The following is a 19,792-nucleotide window of genomic DNA, read 5'->3' as shown; positions in this document are numbered from 1 at the left end:
AGAAGCAGACAAAAGGAATTGGAACCATTGCCACACATGGAGTAGGGGAAGAGAGAGGCATGTTGTATGGGAAGGAGTGAAGACGCCATGCAGACTTTGGGGCAACTGGAGAGCGTTCGGTTTTTCAAATGAACGAGCCAGGCAAATTTTGGGCTGCCCCCTGCTGCCTCGCTGGATCTCTTGAATTAGTGTGGTTGCTCTACAACAACACACGTGAAGCTGGCTTTTACTGCACCCAGGCCACTAGTCCATCTAGCTCAGTCTTGTCTACACTGACTGGCAGCAGCTCTGCGGAGCTTCAGATAGCACATTCCCAACCCTACCTGGAGATGCTGCTGACTGAACCTGGGACCTCTTGCAAGCAGAGCAGACTCTCCATCACAAAACTATGGCCCTTCCGCCTTCAGTGTCCCACAATTAACCCTCCTATTTGGGTACTGCATTTGGAGGTGAATACTGATCTTGGTCAATCCAGTTCCTGGCAGTTGAGAGGAAGTCTCTTTCCCCCTCTGCTTACAGTTAGCAGCAGAAAGTCTCCTCCTTCCCCAAGAGCCCTTGCACAAAATTCATTTCTTGTCTGATTCCCGTTTATACCTGCCAGTTTTGAAGCACAGCTTACGTTCTCTTTGCCTTATCCTGCAGCTTGCAGCACTTGATTCCCTACTTCCAAGTTTTGGGGTGCAAAGCTTAGCATCTGCTTTAAAGGGGCGCTGCTACTAAGTTATTTGTCTGTCCCGGCATCTCATGGTTTATTAAATTCATGTGTCATCTTTTCTCACAATGCATAAAATACTTAAAATATATTAAGTAAACAAAACGGATCCCAATAATGTGATGGGTTCTGGATATGAAGAGGTTAATAAAAGTAGAGTATCGGAATGGTTTCAGTTATACAGTGTTATTCTCAACTGCATCTAGCATCCCACTGCTTTTGGGGTGGGGGATCGGTTTTAAGGGGCTGCGTTCACGTGGTGCTTTTACAGTATGCTGAGGAGGATTAGGGTGCGTTGTGTGAACTTTTTTGGCGCAGTCTTTCCCCGCACGCCTCTTGAGCTGAAGAATCCTGTGCAAGTCGAAAGCTGGCGCCGTTTGGAACTGGAGGGAGCCGCAGCGGCGCTTCGTGGGAATCGGGGCGGGAGGGACAGCCGAGACGCGTGTTTGGAGGGAGACACTGGCGGAGGCCGGGCTGTTGTGGGGCGTTTCTGGCTCGGCCCGCAGAGGAGGAGCAGGAAGGGACGTAGGGGAGTTGGGGGGGGGAGAGGTGTCCGCCCAGCAGCCGGCTCCCTCCTTCACTTTCTCGGTGCAGCTCAGCGCGGCGCGATGGGGGGCATCGAGTGGGCCATGTGGGCGAACGAGCAGGCGCTGGCCTCCGGCCTGAGTGAGTTTTTGGGGCGGATCCGAGGAGGGAGGGGGGATGGACACCAGCATCTCTCCTTCGCAAGTGGAGCCAAAGGGCCCCGGAGCAAGTGCAGAGTGTCCTTGTCGCCCCAGGCAAGGAAAAGCGGGCGATGCCAGGTTAGAAACTGTTCTGAGCCCCCTTCCCGAAATCTTTCCTTCGCGAAAGGATTCGAGTCCCTCCAGCAGGTTTGTGGCCCGGGAGTCCACTCTTCCTCCTCCAATTCCCCCCACCCCCACCGTGGTGTGGTTAAACCAGAGTAAATGAAGGCATCTGCACCTTGCCCGTTGCAAGGGGCTCCATAGCCTCAGTCCATTTGCTTTGTGCCTGAGTGGATGGGATTAAAAAAATTGGGGCGCATCTTTTAGTGGAGTAGTTTTGGGCTGGGGAAAGCAGGGGGACCGGGTTAAATGTGAGCGAGAGAGAGCCTGCCTGTGAGTTTGCAGAGCCAAGACTGAAATTCTCAACCCCTTAAGTTCTCCCTTCTTTTTAAAAAATAAAGAAATAAAATGTATTTGTTCCTAAACATTGAGCATTCCAATTAAACGTGCTTTTGTGAAATTCCCAGTATGTCAATGGCCAGCAATGATATGCCCTTTCCCCCATTAATCTCAAATTAGTCTTGATGAAACCAAATCTTAAACTTTGAATTTGCATAGTGACTGCAACAGTTTTTACTCGTGTTTCAGTTCTGCCTTGCCATCGGGTTATGTGTGTGTTGTGACTCTCCTTGATGTATTTCCTTGCTGTGTGGGAGAGCAGTTCACCTGCCCTGTGGTGGTTATGTTAAACACATAACACACACACCCTTTTTTGATGGGGGCATCCTTTTTAATTGGGGCAGGAAGGAGACTTCTAGATTTTTGGAGGGGAAAGGACTTTAAACTGGCTTGGCTGTGACCATCAGAACCAAGGAGATTTTTGTGCTTTCCTTTTGAGGAAGTGCAATGGATGAAAATAAGGAAGGAAACTTGATGTTGCCATTAGCCCAGGAGTGATCTGTGCAGGCTAGGGCATTTGCAAGCACACAGCCTTCCATTTTCCTGTTAGTTAAGGTGGAGTAATCATGAGCCATATTGTGTATCCATATTCAAAATCATTAGGGCTGATTAGTTGGCCAGCATCACTCAATAGGACTTCTTGCAGTAAAGAAAGTGATGGGGAAAGTGTGTGGTAACATTTGCTTTGATGCACCAGACCTCCCCGCACACAGAATAAATGTTCATTAAATAGTCAGCAACATATAATCTTCCTACAAACAAATCAGGTTGATTCCTCAATATATAGGTTGTTTGGAAGCAGCCTGAGACTCTTATCAAAACGGACAGCCCACAAACATCCCAAATGAGGTTTTTTTACTGGGTGCATTGCTTAGCATCCTGCATCTGTTTGAGACAGCTCCTATACATAAGCGAAAGGGACCCCAGGCATTTGGTGGCTGAAGGTTACTGTTCCTGACAACCCTGAGATCCATAAATGAAATAATATTTTTAATTGTAACTGGGGTTTAAAAAAAACATTTTAACTATTTTAGAACACTTTAAAAAAATGTGTTTGCCAACCTGGGCTCCTTCAGGAGGAAGGGGGGATATAAATTCAATACATAATAAATAATCAGAACCCAGGGGACTACAGCTGAGCACTCAACAGAAATGTGTAAATGTATCCAATTTTCATATTTTATACCTTTGATAGCACAAATTCTTTTTTTCAAATTTCCACACCACGTTTAAAGCGTGTATGGATTGAAATTAAGTGGTTTCTTGATGTACAGGCGTTAAAGTTATATATAGACTAAGATTAAGGATTAGGCATAAAAAGGTTAAAAGAACGGAAAATTGGCTATTAATAGATAAGAATTTAATGTTATACCATATTAAGATTAAGGATTGGGATTAAAAAAGAGGGAAAGAAATTGCTGGACAAACAAATTGAACTGGAATACAAAAGAGGGAGGTACGAGGAGGTCCAGAAAATAAGTAAATTCAAAAGTGGTGATGAAAAGGTGGTATTGTTTTTAATTGGTTTTTTTTTTTTTTGTATTTTGTATTGTGTATTTTTGTATTGTGTATTTTTCTTTTTACTTTTAATTTTCTTTTACTGATGTGTTCTGTTTTTATTGGAAACTTTAATAAATATCATTTAAATAAAATAAATAAATAAAAATAAAGCGTGTGGCTTCCTTCAAAGGATCCCGGAAGCTGCAAATTGTTAAGGGTGCTGGGAACTGCAGCTCTGTGAGGGAATAAACTACGTTTCCCAGGATTCTTTGGAGGAAGCAATGTGTTTGAAATGTAAGGTGTGTACGCAGCCCCAGTCTAAACATTGTACTGTTTGCTTTGCATCTGTCAATTGTTATGTACTGTACGTCTTTCATACCTAAAACATGTACTCTCAACATAATGGATAGTTTTACCTTGAGGCAATGTGAAAACTGGACGTGTGTTTGTGTGCAAATACTTGCACTTCTGGCTGCAAGTGCAGTTGTTGAATTTGAGAGACATAGCCTGTGTTGATTTGCGTGTGCCCCTCAGTCTTATTTTTATGTAAAACAAAAGCCAAGACTCTAAATATAAACAAATCTAATTCACAGATAAACCTTTCAGTTACCAGTAATCCTGGGATATCATTTAGCCCCTAAACAGCATCTTTAAAAAGAGAGAGTTTCATGGTACCATAAAGATAAAAAGATTTCTTTCAGCATAAACTTTCATAGACTAGCTTTGTGGAGTGTTTATTTGTATGGCATGCTACAGTAAATCGTTTTGTCTCTAATTTCCCACAAGACCCTTCCTTGTTTTCACTGCACCATTATTTGGATCTTTTGAAGCTGGTATCTTAAGATGACGCGGAGCTCAGACGTCTTTGCCAGCTCCTTTAATTCCTGCATAGTTCGGCCTTCATGCTGTAATCACAGCAGTGCACAGAACATCCCGTTTGCTTCCACAGGCCTGCTGGTTCAAGTGTGCTCGAATGCGTCCATCTGGCGCTCTGCTTGACGCATCCCAGATGTCCGCCTGGCTCCTTTCAGACAAGGAGGGCCTGGTGGCACGGCCATGACAAGTTCTTGCTTTTTAAAACTTCAGTTGCCCTGTGAACTAAAACACAAGAGGCAGCAGAAGGGAGCTGTTTCTGGCTGCTTTCTCGAAATGACTTTGCCGCTGGGAGCCTCGCATGCTCCCTTGACAAAATAAGAAATGCTGCCCAGGTCAGAGGAACCAGCAGCCCCAGCCTTGAGTGTCTTTGCTGCAGAAGTGGGCTTGTTGTCCGCACATACAGAGAAAGTTCCTTTAATCTGGGTTAGTGAGTTCACACAGACAGAGGAGGGTTTATGGCCTAGCACCTTGCAAAAACTTTTTCATGAAATCAGTGCTTGCTCCTGTTCCACACCCACCCACCCAGAGCAGTCAGGGGGTGAGGCAATGACAGACTGGGAGAAGGTTTCACTTCTTGGTTCTTCTTCCTTGCAAAGATCTGATGGTGGTAAACTAGCCTTGTGGGAATTTCCCTGAGATCAGGTGACCTAGTAGGAAGTGAGGCTGTAAAGGAAAGAGGCATATGAAGAAACCTGTTTGCTAGATCAGGCCAAAGGGGACCCATCTAGTTCAGACTCCTTTTTGCACTGTGGCTAACCAGATGCCCCAATGGGGGGCAGACTCTGGTCTTTCACCTGCATCCTGTGCAAGACCAAAATTTGGCATGTCTCCACCCATCGCCTCCCATTCTACACATGCACTACATTATAGCTGTGACTCCCTATGGCTCCCCCTTGGCTCAGCTCCCACTGTTATGTATTGAAGTTCTCAACCCGGCCACCAGGAGTATCGTGTATGTAGTTTTCACTCAGGTATCCATGTCAGTTACTTTAGGCGGGAAACCTTGCTGGATCGCCGAGGGCCAGTACCAGAGTCCAGGTGGCCTTGCGGATTTCCTGGGTGGAGAGTTAAGCAGCTTCTGAGGCCACGGCCTCCTCAATGGCTTTCTGCAGCGTGAGGTCTGGTTTGGCAAGGAGACGCCTAAAGTAACTGACATGGACCTGAGTGAAAACTACATACACGATACTCCTGGTGGCCAGGGTGAGAACTTCAATACATAACACCCACTGCAGGGGAACCGGCCGTGCTGCCGTAAATCTGCCTCTATGGAAACTGCCCCCTCCCCACCCACCCCCAAACTTGGCTTATCTAGCGCAATATAGCCTACACTGGCTGGCAGCAGTTCTCCAGGGTTTCAGGCAGGAGTCTTTCCTATCTGTTCTCAGAGATGAAGGGGGTTGAATCTGGCAGGTACTCTGCCCTGGGGTTATGGCCCTTCCCTGAGCTTATATCCGCCCCCTGCACCCCCACCCCCACCCTAAAGATTTCTTCCACATTTGCAAACATTGGAGTTTCCCTGATGCCTCCTTCCCTCTTGCACCAAGAGGGTGACATTTTTGACTACGCAAACACCAGCAGAAACAAAGGGTATGACCTGATCCCGGAGGCAGTAGCATACAGGCATTGTGTGACTCTTAGCCACTGATAGCCTCCTCCTCTGTGCATTAGTCTAATCCTCCTAGAAGGACATGAGAAAAGGGTGTGTGGAGCAAGACTAAGGGAGTTCTTAGTTTTGATCTCATCTTGTCCAGGAACAGAACCAGATGACTTCGGCCACAAGGACATAAGAAGAAGAAGAAAACACCCTGCCAGATCAGGTCGCAAATGTAAATTAATACAGCCTCCTTCTTCACAAGTGGGGCATAACATAACATAAGAAGAGATGTTTCAGTTAGGTCAGACTTAGAAGCCCAGCTAGGGAGAAGTCCTGAAGTCCAGTCTCTCACAGCATCCAACCAGATAGATACCTTTGGGAAGCTCACAAGCAGGGCGTGGAAGGATACAAGCCCTCTCCTGCTTCTGCTTCCCCAGCAGCTCTTTGTGTGTGGGGGGGGGGGTAGCCTGCCCTTGAAGCTGGAGGCTCTATTACCATGGGTTGTGGTCTGCGGTTGATATAAGTCTCCCCTGAATTGGCTTCTCCTCTCCTTTTAAAAGTCATTGAAGTGAGGGGCCATTTCCACAGCCCCTGTGGCTGTAAATTCCACAAATGAATGACATATTGTGGGGGGGGGGGAATCCTGCCTTTTATCTGCCCTGAGTCTACTGCCAATCATTTTCCCTGGGCAACTCCAAGCAAGTAATGCTTAACAAACAGCTCCCCATCCTCATTCAAAGCTGGGCAGTGTGGAGCCTGAGGGAACCTTAAGAGCATGGCTGAGATAATGTGTGAAAAGTGCTGTGAGCAATTAAAGAATGCCTTGCAGCACAAAAGATTATTATCTGCTGCTATGGGTGCTCCTTGCCCTCACACATTTTCAGTGAAATAGCAAAGACAAAGTTTCCTCTGAACATGCACAGGGTATCATTCATGGAAAGCAGAAAGTTAAGCAGCAGGAATTCCTGGAGGTGGGGAATGGCTATTTCTTTGGGAGTTAATCTCTGCCTCTGTCAAAGGCCAATATGGCCCTTCCTTTATTTCTCATCCTTCCTTTTTGCCAAAGAGCATTGTGCATATTTCTGTGCTGCTTTTATCCTCACAACAATCCTGTGGGGAAGGCCACACTCCCTGATCTGCATGGCTGCGTAGGGAACGGAACCTGGGTCCCTCTGGTCCCATTACAACACTCTGACGGATGAGTGGGGAACATTCACCAGTCCAAGGGCCGCGTCTCCTTGTGGGAAACCGTCTAAGGGCCACATGCCAATGGTGGGCGGAGCCAGAGACAAAAGTGGGCAGGGCAGCAGATGCAGATTTTACTCTGGGCACAGCAGGCTAGTTTTTACATACACACTTACGTACCCAGCTCTCTCCATGTAGGCACGTAAGAGGCATTCCTAGAGATCAAGGACACATTGCAGCCACTCAAGGAAGGAGCAACGCTGGACTGGGGAACGGTGTGGGTGGCCTGCGGAGAATGCTAAGGGGCAAACAGAGAGGGCTGCATAAAGCCCCTAGGCCAGAGGTTGCCCACCCTGCTCCAGCCACTGCACAGCATCACACAGACTCTCTAATTTTAAGTGGCTTTTCTGCTCTTTTAATTTATTTTTCTCCCGTAATAAATACATCAATAAAAGTTGGACCATGAATTGTGAGCTGTGGGCTCGTTACATTTGTTTTGCATGTTTATTTTTTAAATGTTGATTTGTGGTGGACTGTGGTTACCGGTAGGTAAGCTTGTCTTTTTTTTCTTTCCCCCTTTTAGTTCTAGTGACTGGTGGGATCGTGGCAGTTGCTGGGCAGTTCAAAAACTGGCAGTTTGCAGCCTATTCAATGTATCCTTCCATGTGATTTCTCTCTCCTTTCTTCTCCCCCCCAACCCCCCCCCCAAGATTCTGTAGCTGCAAGATGCCTTGTGATTCTGTTGGTATCACAGAATCAAATAGGTGGGAGGCACCTCAAAATCCATCTAGTCCAACTTCCTTTTGACCAGTTCCCCAGATGGTACAGCATGAATAAATAGGGGTTTTGCTTAATCTGGACGTGTGTGTGTGTGTGTGTGTGTGTGTGTGTGCTTGCAGAAGTCTAGTGATTACAAAATTGGAATTTCTGTAACTGAACAATTTGGACACTTCCCAGCACTTAACAAGAGGTGGAAGCAAGGTTCCATTGGCCAAATGATGTCAAGGAAATAAAAAATAGTCGCTTTGCTTAATGCAGGCGTTCTGCAGAAGTATGAGGATTGCAAAATGTGGAATTTCTGTAGCTGCACCATGAAAAGAGGGAAGAAGGTAGGTTCTGTTTAGTAAATGGTGTCCAGGAAGTTGCAGTTCCATAGCCAGTCATTGGCTGCTGGTGAAAGGGCAGAGCAGAAAGGACTGAGTTGGCTTGTAGGTTGTGCAAAGGAACAATGTGCACATGGAGTGGCATCCTGCTGCTTGTGGGTTTGAGCCTGCCAGTCAGTGAGATCAAGCTCTCCCCCAGTTCAACCAGATGCCCTTGTGCAGTTTGGTACTTCTCAGACTCAGTTTCCCACATGTAACACAGCAGTCAGAGGGGTTTTGTTTGCTGGAGCTGTTGAAAGGGTGAAATGGAATTGACCTTATGCTCATCTGATCTTTGGGTTATAGTGGGGGGATAAAACAGAGCAGAGGATTTGTAAAGATCTGGCCTGATGAGTTCAAACCAATATGAAATCCAGCCTGGTCTGTTCTCTCTCCTGTCCCTGGACCATGTGTCCAGTTTTTCTGCTCTTCTACATCCCTCAAAACTTTGGTGTTTGCTTAAAGTGGTTTTACTCCACTGTTTATCTGAAAAGACTCCCAGAGCAACCTAGGTGTGATTAATAAAAAACACGAGCATCCCTGCCCACAGACATGCAATTTAAAAGACATGGCACAAAAGGAAAAGAGGGATGGGATGGAAAAGGAAGAGGGCAAAAGCAAATTTGACAACCAGTTCTTAAAGGTACAAGGGCCATTTTATTCCTTCATCTGATTCCCGGTGCCTTTGTGTGAGAATCTCAGTCTGATTCAGGCTATACACATACAGTAGTACCTTGGTTTACAACCATAATCAGTTCCGGAGGTCCGTTTGTAAACCAAAACAGGTTGTAACTCAAGGAGCGCTTTCGCCAATGGGGCCCCCAATTTTTGGTAATCCAAAAAAAAAGGAAAAAAAAGGGTTGTGATCCAAAAAAAGGTTGCAAACTGGGACACGCACTTCCAGGTTTGACATGTTGTAATCCAAAATGTATGCAAACCAAGACGTATGCAAACCAAGGTACCACTGTAGTCACATTTTGAAGGCCACATCCACAGCATACACTTAAGGCACTATTATATCACTTTGTCAGTCATGGCTTCCTCCAAAGAATCCTGGGAACTGTAGTTTGTTAAGGGTGCTGAGAGCTGTTAGGAGATTCCATCTTCCCCTCACAGAACTACAATTCTCAGAGTAGTTAAACAACCAATCTTCTCAGAGTACTCTGGAAACTGTAGCTCTGTGAGGGGAAGAAGGGTTCTCCTCACAACTCTCAGTACCCTTAACAAACAAACCTCCCAAGATTCTTTGGGGGTAAGCCATGGCTGCTTATGGTGGCATAAAAGTGAGCTAAACGTGCAGGTATGACCCTAGTATTTGTCTAGCGTTTTCTATCTGCATGCTCCCCTACAGATAACAGGTCTCGGTCTCAAGGGGCCTACAGCCTGAAATAGCTTGCAGCCGTTTCAGTTTTGGTATTTTGGGGAAATTTTTGTGTTTGCAACCACAGTGATTGCAGAAAGGGATGCAGGCTTTACCTCAGCATACAGTCTGCTTCAAACAGATCTCTCTCCATGCCTCTTCCACCCCCTCACACAGAGGAAAGATTGTGTTGAGACAAACATGTGAGCTGCATGTGTGAACTGGCTCTTTGACTTAATATTGCTAAGATACAAACTTCCTCCAGGTCACTAGTGGGACTTTGGAAATATTTTTTCTGTTGGAAAAACACACACACAAATTGTATAACAACATAACATAACATAACATAACATAACACATAACATAAAACATAACATATATACATTTTAAAAAACTCTTCTCTCATTTCCCGGGACAGAGCAAAGGAGGGATTGTGGGCTGTCCTGGATACTCAGGAGAAAGCTTTCCTAGGATAATGGGGCACAACAGAGATACCCCCCTTTCCTTAACCCTTTTCCCCAAAGAGCTGCTGGAGTCTTTATATGCCTGCTGGAGTACCCGAGGGGGAAGCGGAAAAAGGGATCTACAATGGAGCGGTGGTAAGTGTCTTTTTTAAAAAAATGTTTTATTTTTATTTATGATTTTCAGGTTTATACATTTCAATACTTTTACAGTCATTCTAACATTTCAAAACTTGACTTCCTTCCCCCTATTTCTGTGGCTCCTTAAATTTATTTTTAATATCTTCTGCATATCCAAATTAACTTAATTTGATCATTTTTTGATCTACTTTAAATATATACCGTACTCTTATGAAACTGCATTACAGTAATCCTGCCAATGTTCTTAACTGTTTACAATTTGTAAATATTCAATAAACCATTTCCATTCTTTTATAAGTATGGTGTCTAATGCCTTTTCATTTTTGACCATGATTGTTATTGACATTGGCTTTCAAAATAGGCATTCATTTTAGTTATGCAGCCTTGTACCTGGTGTTGCTTGGGAATTCTAAGAACCCAAAACTCCAGCACACTTTTGAAATCAGTGGTTACGTTCAGCACATTTCCAAAAGGGTCAGCCTGCCATCTTCCTTCAAAATGGCATCCAGTAGTATCCAAACATAGACAAAACCCTGCTCCTTGAGCTCAGGAAATGTCTGGTTAAAATCAATGTAGTTTCAAAAGGTTAGGTCTGCCTCCTTCATTCAGTATGGCTTTTGAGTAAGCTTCTGGGTATCACAGAACCCTTTGACAACTAGAATCTGTGTTTGTCATTGCACTCTCTCTTTTTACTCCCATCCCCAACAGTGGCCAGAAGTGCTTCACAACTGTTGTGAAGGCATTTGGACCCCTCACTAGGAATTACTACGTCCGGGCTTTCCTGCACATATGGTAAATAATTCATTCCGCTTCTTGACTTGTCAGCTTTTTCAGTATTTGGGGAAAAAAATAGACAAAACTTTCTGCTTTCTCTCTCCAGTTAACTGATGCTCATGTCTCATGGAGACATGTGTGTGTTTGTGTGCGGCCCACATACATGAAACTCACATGGAAGTCTTAACTGGATGTGGTTGGGGGGCGGGGCATTACAGTGGGTCCCCTTTCCTTGGTTCTGCAATGTGGGTGGGTGTTTTGTTTACTCAATTGAATCTTAAGACGGGTCATAAGATGTTGGTCACACCTCCTTCTTACAGTGCATTCTCCCTTTTTTAATAAAAAAACAACAGCAACACTGTATATCTGAAGGCAATGTAGCTTATTTATTTAACAAGATTGATATAGCATTTATTCCCCCCCCCCCAAAAAAAAAACACCCCACAATGTTCTGGTTTATGTAAAATAATGTAAAATACTCAGAAGAAAATAGCACTAAACTCAGCAGACTTTTTAAAAAGTTGACGTAATGAAGCCATCAAAATGTAGATAAAATGGACAGTTTTTGAAACAATATGCATAATAAAATGATCTGTCTTGGGAGGCTTCCCAAACAGAAAAGGTTTTAGCAGGTGTCAAAAACTCTACAATGAAGGTGGCTGCCTAATAGGAAGCTCACCAGGTGACCTTGAGTCAGTTGCTTCCTCTTAGTGTAACTGACCTTGTTATGTATTGAAGTTCTCACCCTGGCCACCAGGAGTATCATGTATATAGTTTTCACTCAGGTCCACGTCAGTTACTTTAGGCGGGAAACCCTGGGTTGTTGTTGCTACAATGTTGACAGCCGGCTGCCTATAAAAGCAGGCCGGCTGAGCTGTTTGCTGTTCAGTTCTGTTCCAGCTTACACATAAAGAGCTGCTTTGGAGAAATCGCTGCGTCGTCTGCTATGTCTACCCACTATTTAACAGACCTCGCAGGATCATTAAAAGAGGGGGAGAACCACGTACACCACCTTGAACTGCTTGGAAAGAATCTGGGTTATAAATGCAATGAATAATATTAACAGTTCCTTTTCGGATCCTGGCCAGTCAGCTGGCAAGACTGTTCTTAAAGTAGGAGGGTCGGGCACAAGCTCCTGCTTTAACTTGACAACCCATTTCATGCATTTATCTTATTCAGAACAAAAGATGTATGTCACGGGGTGCAAAACTAACCTCTTGACCTCCAGATCCCGCCGCGTGGCCAGTGGTCCAAGGATGATTGAAGACTCATAACATTTGGAGACCTGTTGGTTCCCCATCCCTGACATACAATGTTCTGAAGAAGTGTCTGGGCAGAAATCCCTTAAATGTCTGGGGGTGGGTGGGGAGATTTTCACCTTTTGAAATATGGGAACCCTGTTACCTGCATCCATTAGAGCATCACAAGATGGCATTAAAACATTCCACACATAAATCCAGGCATTGGGAGGAGACTGCCTAGCTGGACTGCTGGGATTCTTGGAAGGAATGGCGCAACACAGGTGATGCTCTGCTTATTTCATTGGTGGCTGGTGCCCATTGAGACTGATAGGGCAGAAGGCAGAGAGGTCAACAGTAGGTGGCGCCAGAGCCAAGTAATTCTATCTTTGTCCCCATCATCCTTCTGCTGAGTTCATTGCATTATGGTTTATATGTAAATTGATTTGATAAGCTATCATAGAAGTGAGAAGTGGCTTATAGATTCTCTAAAACAAATACAAATAAATCTCTCTCACTTATTCCTTTTGCAGCTTGGCCGTTCCAGCAGCATTTTTACTGGCCACGATCCTCGGCACAGTTTGTCTCGCCATTGCAAGCGGCATTTACTTACTGGTAAGCAGCCCCCTGCCACAACCCCCATTTGAGTCCTGAATTAACAACAGCAACAGTAATAATGTATACAAAGATGTCAAATAGTTAAAATGATTTGTAGCTAATGGATCATCCAGTGTTTAGTAAACTGAATGATTGATGAGTTAAATTTAAATAAATGTGCATTTTACCACAGTGTCGTTCTAGGTGTCCTTTTAAGATAGTCAAGGAGAAAATGGAATAAATATTTGTTTTTTGTGGGGAGGATGGTCTTGGAGGATTATTAGGTCCTTGTCCTGGGAGTTTCTTGTAAAACAGAGTCGCCCCTGTTTTAAAGCTTCAGTCAGTTTGCACAAAAGGATTCTCCCGTATAATTTTTGCAAAGATCCAGGGCTCAGCTGTCTGATGGTTTTAGGCTGCAGGATCTGCAAGGCAACCTTTCCTTCCTGCAGTCCTTTGCTTCAGAGCCTAGGAATGACTAGCAGCCCTCTAGCTCCCTCTGCTGGTCAGAGCTCATGCTACCTTTAAATACAAAATATGTTACTTCAAATTGATAATTGAGCATATTCCAGTATTTCATGTGGAGCAAGAAATGACGGTGTACATCCTGGGGTTTATGATGCCTAGTGTGGTGTGGCAATTAGAGAGTTGGATGGAAGAAACCTGGGAGACCAGGGTTCAAATCCGCACTCAGGAGGCTTACCTTGGGCCAGTTACCAACTCTCAGCCTAACCTACCTCACAGGGTTGTTGTGGGACTTGAATAAGGAGTAGGAGGAGAAGCATGTGTGCCACTCTGAACTCCTTGGAGAAGAAGGTGGGATATAAAAGCGGTAAAAATATGATGATGATGATGATATTATATTAGTATCTCATTTTCTTATAAGTTTTTGTAGAATGTGTATAATTTATGTGGTGTAAAAAGCTTGTTTAATCTTAACTGGGCATTTGCTATCACTTCTTTGAGTCTAACAAGATAATTCAATTTTTAAAAGTGCTGAGGCCTCAGCTTTTTACCCCGTTGGCATCTGAGAGAATATATTTTTAGAACCCACACTCTTCTCTTCACAATGACATTTATTTTTAGATTTCTGTAACCCATCCTGAGACCTTATGGTGAAGGGCAGGGAATAAATCAAATAACCATAATCAGAAATGAATAGTGAAAGTGTTTTGTATCCAACTGACATTTACTCGGAGTAGACCCATTGAAATAAATAGTTACATCCCTTAATTTCAATGGTTGTACTCTGAGCATGACTTACATTGGATACAACATAATAATAGTAATAAGTCTCTCCAAGGCAGAAATGTACTCATTTTTCCTCTAGTAAAGATTCAACACATTTCCCCACTTCCTCTCAAATCATTATTATTTGTTTTCAAACGTGATACAAAAGTAAAAATAAAATAAACATCGAACAAAAATACAATGCAGGTCCATCGATGCATAAAGGGCATCAAGAAAAACTGAAACAATTTTTTTAAAAAATACACAGTGTCCCTGCCATGAACTCAGTGAGGTCAGCTGGCTGGCTTACATTGCCATCAAACCGACAGACTGGGGTGGGTGGGATGTGACTTGAATGGAGGCTATGGACAGAATGAGTCTTTGACAGAACAGAGATTTGCATCAGGGTTTAAATTCTGCCTTGAAGTATCAGTCGCTGGGAATTGCTGGTGTAGAAAGCGCTGTTAGACACTCAGGTTGTGCTTGAGGATTTCCCTGTGGGAATAGGATGCTGGACTAGATGGGCCTTTAGCCTGATCAGCAAGGGTCTTCTCAGGTTCTTTATGTTCTTATACTGAGTCCAACCATTTGTTCCTCTAGTTCAGCATCATCTACACAGATGGGCAGCAGCTTTCAGGGTTTCAGGCAGGGGACGATTCCCAGCCTTACCTGGAAATGCCAGGAGCTTCTGCATGCAAGGCAGATGCTCAACCTCTGAGCTATGGCAAGGACAATATAGGGAACTTAGGAAGCTTCTTCTCCTGAGTCAGGCCATTGGTCCAACTAGCACGGTATTGTCTACACTGACAGGCAGTGGCTCTCCAAGGTTTCAGGTGGGAGTCTCACCCAGCCCTACTTCTGTGGTAGATCATCTGCTTTACATACTGAAGTTTCCAGGTTCTATATGTGGTGCCTCCAGGGAGAATTAGGAATGTAGCCTTGCCTGAAGCCCTGAGGTGCTGTTGACAGTCAATGTGGACAATACTGAGCTAGCTCAACTAATCTCGTCTGACTTTGTGTAAGGCCTCAGACGCTCCTGTGAACCTGGGACCATGTGCATGCAGAAAATAAAAATAAAAATGGGTTTTTCCCTTGAGATACCCTTTCCCCCTTCATATCTCTCTGGGCTTTTTCCTCCAGGCTGCCATCCGTGGCGAAGAGTGGCGTCCCATCGAAGTGAGGCAACGGGAAGCGCTACAAATAGGAGCCACAATTAAACACCCTCCAACCAACCCACCCCCACGGCCTCCAGCTGAGGCTCGCAGAAAGCAAGCGGGCGAGGTAGAAGCTGCAGCCCAGGATAACCCGCTGCCTGTTGTCATCGAGGCTGAATGAATGACAGGCCGGGATGGTGCCCTCGAAGGAGCCTGAGGGGGCTTCTTTTGCTGTGCTCGGAGAACTGGGGGAGGAGTGGCCATTTTGTGGTTGATCTTCGGATATTGTCCTCCTCTTCCAGCTTTGTTGTCTGCCTCTACAGATGCTTCTCCACAAGCCAGATTCTCCTCAGTCCTGTCACTTCCCCCAGTTTGTTCCTGGCCAGGTAGCTGCCATGCTTGTTTCACGACAGGGCCCAGCGGCGGCCATATTGTTCGTCTCCAGAATACCCATTGGAGAATTGTGAAGCTCCAGGCAGGGATGACTCCAGCCGGCATCCTGAGAGTGGCAATGGCTTTCTCTTTTCTTCATGGGGAACCTTCCGTTCTCTCTAGGATTCCCCATGTTTTTACTTTGTAATAAAAATTACCTGGTTGGTTGGTTGTCTTCTTTGTATGGTTGCGTTTCTTTGCTCTGTTTCACTTTCTCAGGGTTTTCTACATCCGTGGTTTATATATACATATGCATGATCTGGTTGGCTTGACTGCCATAAATTGGCAAAGGAGTCTGGCTCTCAAGCGATTACAACTTCAGAAATTATTTGCCTCCTAAATTAGGCTGTGAGAATACCTGGTGAACAGCCACTCAAGTGTAGATTTGTACTTGTATTTCCAGGTCATCTCCGGGTTAATGTGTTTGGGTTTGTTTGCTTTTTTGTGAAGTGAAGGAAGTAATTGGCTTCATGCTTTCTGAACCAGCATTTTGCGACTGGCTCCAGGTTACCGCAGTGGAGGTCAGACTTCAAGCTTGAGGAAACTAATTTGTCTTTTGCTAGATCCCTGAGGCTATTTATTCATTTATTACATTTCTATACCACCTGTTCCTCCAAGGACCTCAAGGTGGTGTACATGGTTTTCCCCTCCTCACTTTTTCTTCAGAACAACCTTGTGAGGCAGATTAGGCTAAGAGACAGTGTCACCCAATGAACTTCATGACTCAGGAGGGATTCAAACTCTGGTCTTCCAGGTCACAGTCCAACACACTTTTCATTACACCACACAGGAACCAGGTGCAAAGAGCAGAGCGTAAAATTAAAAGAACGTGGTGCTACCAAGCAGTTCCTAAACCCAGACATTTTTTCCCCCAAATACCATAACTGAGCTGAACTCACACACCTGCCATACAACTATCCTTTATTGGTTAACCCATGTTTTCTTCATTTCAGCAATCTGATTTAAGTCCCTGTGTATCATATTCTTGCTATCCTTTTTGAACAATTGAGTGTCAGAAATCTATCTATTGCAAGTAATCCAGGGATCTGCCCATCTCTGAGTTAGTGGACCTTGGCAGTTGTAGCAAAATGCAACTTAGCTCTCCATAGGCCCAATGTTTACCTGTGCATAATGTTGGCTACCTGTTGTAAATAACATACTCGGGAGGATAAAGCTATCAGCAGCTATGAGCCATCATGGCTACATCCTCTGTTGGAGGCAGTATGCCTCTGGGGGCTGTTTACTGGGAATCCCAAGTGGGGAAGAGTGCTGTTGCTTTAAGGTCCTGCTTGTGAGTTTCCCATTGGGGCATCTGGTTGGCCACTGTGAAAACAGGATGCTAGATTAGATGGCTCACGGACATGACCCACAAGATTCTTTTGAAGTCCTTAGTCACACAGTGCATAGTTAAAACTTTGACATTCTCTCCCACAAGAGGTAATGGTGGCCAAAAAGGCTTTAAAAGAAGATAGACAAATTCATATAGGAGGAGGTTATCAATAGCTACCTCCAGTATTGGGCAAGAGGCTGCTTATCCACACCCACACCATTCTTTCAAAGCATTATGATAGCACTTGAAACAGTCATGGCTTCCCCCAAATATTCCTGGGAACTGTTGTTTGTTAAGGGTGCTGAGAGCTGATAGGAGACCCCCTATTCCCCTCTCAGAGCTATAATTCCCAGAGTTCCTTGGGACAAAGGGATTAACTACTTAAGTGTGGCTTAATTTCCCAGGGCAGTTTATTTTTGGCGCCTGAAGGTGGCGCTGCAGAATCAATGTGGCTCTATAGCATGCGCCATCTCTACAATTGGAAGCAGTAATGCCTCGGAATACCAGTTACTCAGAATCACAAGCGGAAAGAGTTCATATTCGCCAAGTGCCCCAATTTTCCGGGGACAGTTCCAGAATTACAGAAGCCATCCCGGTTTCTGATTTGATCCTGGAATGTCCCAGTTTTCCTTTTTCCTCCTCTCCACATCTTGGAGAACAATCGAAAGCATACCCTCCAAGTGTCCTGGTTTTCCAGGGACAGTCCCAGAATTACAAAAGCCACCCTGGCTTCTGATTTGATCCTGAAATGCCCTTTCCCCCCAGCCAGCACCGCAGCTGCCAAGCTCAGAGAGGAGGATGAGCCAATGCTTGTCCCAAGCGACAATGGTGGCGGCTGTGGCGGAGCATCCTGTAGCCTCTCCCTGACCGCTGCTGCGGAGTTGAGGAGGGTCAGTTGGGGCGGGGAGTGAGAAATGCCCCTATTTTCATCTGAGGAATGTTGGAGGGTATGGAGAGCTCTGTCATGCTCCTGTCTTGTGTGCAGGCTTTCCACAGTCATCTGGCTCACTGTGAGAACAGGATGCTGGGCTGGGTGGACCTGTGGTCCGATTCAGCAGCCAAGCTCTTACATTATTAGATTAGTTAAAGGGAAATTCTCTGGCAGAGCATCTTGGCTGCATGCAGAAGGTCCCAGAAGAAAGAAAGAAAGAAAGAAAGGTCTGGAACCCTGGAGAGCGGCTGCCAGTCAGTGTAGGCAACACTGAGCTAGATGGACTGAGCAAAAGGCAGCTCCCTATTTCCCCATGTACCATATTTTCCCATCTATAAGATGCCCCCATGTATAAAACGCCCCCTATTTTTGCGGCAACAACCAATCGCCAGTCCACCTTCAGCACTATCTGTGTATAAGACGCCCCCTAAATTTTGATATTATTTTTTAGGAAAAAAACCTAGTCTTATACAGTAAAAGTCCAAATTTTGTGTGTGTGCGTGCGCGCGCAGTTTACAGGTTTGTGTTTTACCTTGGCTTTTCAGTGATGTAATAAAAGTGATTAGTGCTTTGTGAGTCTGTGCCCTGTGGTGGGTGTGGCCAGATGTGTGTGTTCACAGCTGCAGTCAATTCAGGCCACTTTCCCACCATCGAATTGATCAGAAGGGTTGGCACCAGTGGGAAACACTCCTTAGCACACTTTTACTGAAGCATCTCAAAAAGGATGCATAGAAGGGCAGCAAACACTGTGGCAGCTTTCCTACAAGGAAAACTTTAGCACATTTGTGGTCGACTGAGGTTGAGGTGGGGGGTAGAACATGAATTAAGAGGGTTATATAATTATGCATTAGTGATGTATGGAAGTGAGAGCTGGACCATAAAGAAGGCTGATCACCGAAGAATTGATGCTTTTGAATTATGGTGCTGGAGGAGACTCTTGAGAGTCCCATGGACTGCAAGAAGATCAAACGTATCCATTCTTAAGGAAATCAGCCCTGAGTGCTCACTGGAAGGACAGATCCTGAAGCTGAGGCTCCAATACTTTGGCCACCTCATGAGAAGAGAAGACTCCTTGGAAAAGACCCTGATGTTGGGAAAGATAGAGGGCACAAGGAGAAGGGGACAACAGAGGACGAGATGGTTGGATAGTGTCTTCGAAGCTACAAACATGAGTCTGACCAAACTGCGGGAGGCAGTGGAAGACAGAAGTGCCTGGTGTGCTCTGGTCCATGGAGTCACGAAGAGTCGGACACGACTAAATGACTAAACAACAACAACATAATTATGCATACTGTGGATAAAGTAGACAGAGGCACTGTCCCCCCCTTCCCATACTTACCCTCAAGGTCATCTCCATGATATTGATTGACAAGCAATGGTGTAGTTGAGAAAATTTAGGGGGAGCACAGCTCTGGGACTTTTTTCAGAGCAGGAGTGAAGTCAATGATGTCAACTGTCTTAAGTGTCAGGGAAACCGCTCTGGCAAGTGAATAAGGAGGCTTTCAAGTTTGCTTTTCTTTTTTGAAGTTAGTCTGTGGTTCCAATGAATAACTACAGGCTACATGCATTTCAGCTGGCTGAAGACCTTTTCGTTGCAGCTCAGTGTGTGTTTTGCAAATGTAGCCAGTCAGAAGCAAGCATGGCTAACTTCTGTGCAGCTTACTCTTAGGTACAGTAATTATGCACAATCATACCAATTCTGAGCAGCTGGGTCTAATGCTTTGTATGTTTACCGTGCGTGCATGTATATAATGTTTGACAAAGCTGCTTCCATTTTGGAGCTTTCCTTGTGGGCGGGGGCTGTTATTCTGAGCTAGTATTTCAAAATTCACCACTGTTGGTGAGAGATGCAGAGTGAGAACAGGTAAGTGATTTGCAGAAAACAAATTCACTGGATTTTCTGTCATAAGATGGGATGGTGGTCAACAGAGGAGAAGGAGGTCTTTCAATAACT

At 44.9% G+C, this 19,792-nt stretch overlaps 1 protein-coding gene across 1 annotated transcript; it reads left to right on the top strand.

Annotated features, from left to right (window-relative positions):
* Window positions 1-1,234: 1,234 nt before the first annotated feature.
* Window positions 1,235-15,752, top strand: CYBA (cytochrome b-245 alpha chain). Its single transcript, XM_081017875.1, has 6 exons — window positions 1,235-1,378; window positions 7,635-7,704; window positions 10,078-10,152; window positions 10,864-10,947; window positions 12,701-12,782; window positions 15,132-15,752. The coding sequence occupies exons 1-6, from the start codon at window positions 1,321-1,323 to the stop codon at window positions 15,324-15,326; spliced, it is 564 nt and encodes a 187-aa protein (XP_080874001.1). The 5' UTR covers window positions 1,235-1,320; the 3' UTR covers window positions 15,327-15,752.
* The last annotated feature ends 4,040 nt before the right edge of the window (window positions 15,753-19,792 follow it).

Source organism: Podarcis pityusensis, assembly GCF_964106645.2.
Source record: "Podarcis pityusensis genome assembly, chromosome: 8".
NCBI classification, from domain to species: domain Eukaryota; kingdom Metazoa; phylum Chordata; class Lepidosauria; order Squamata; family Lacertidae; genus Podarcis; species Podarcis pityusensis.
This window is presented reverse-complemented; position numbering and strand designations above follow the sequence as displayed.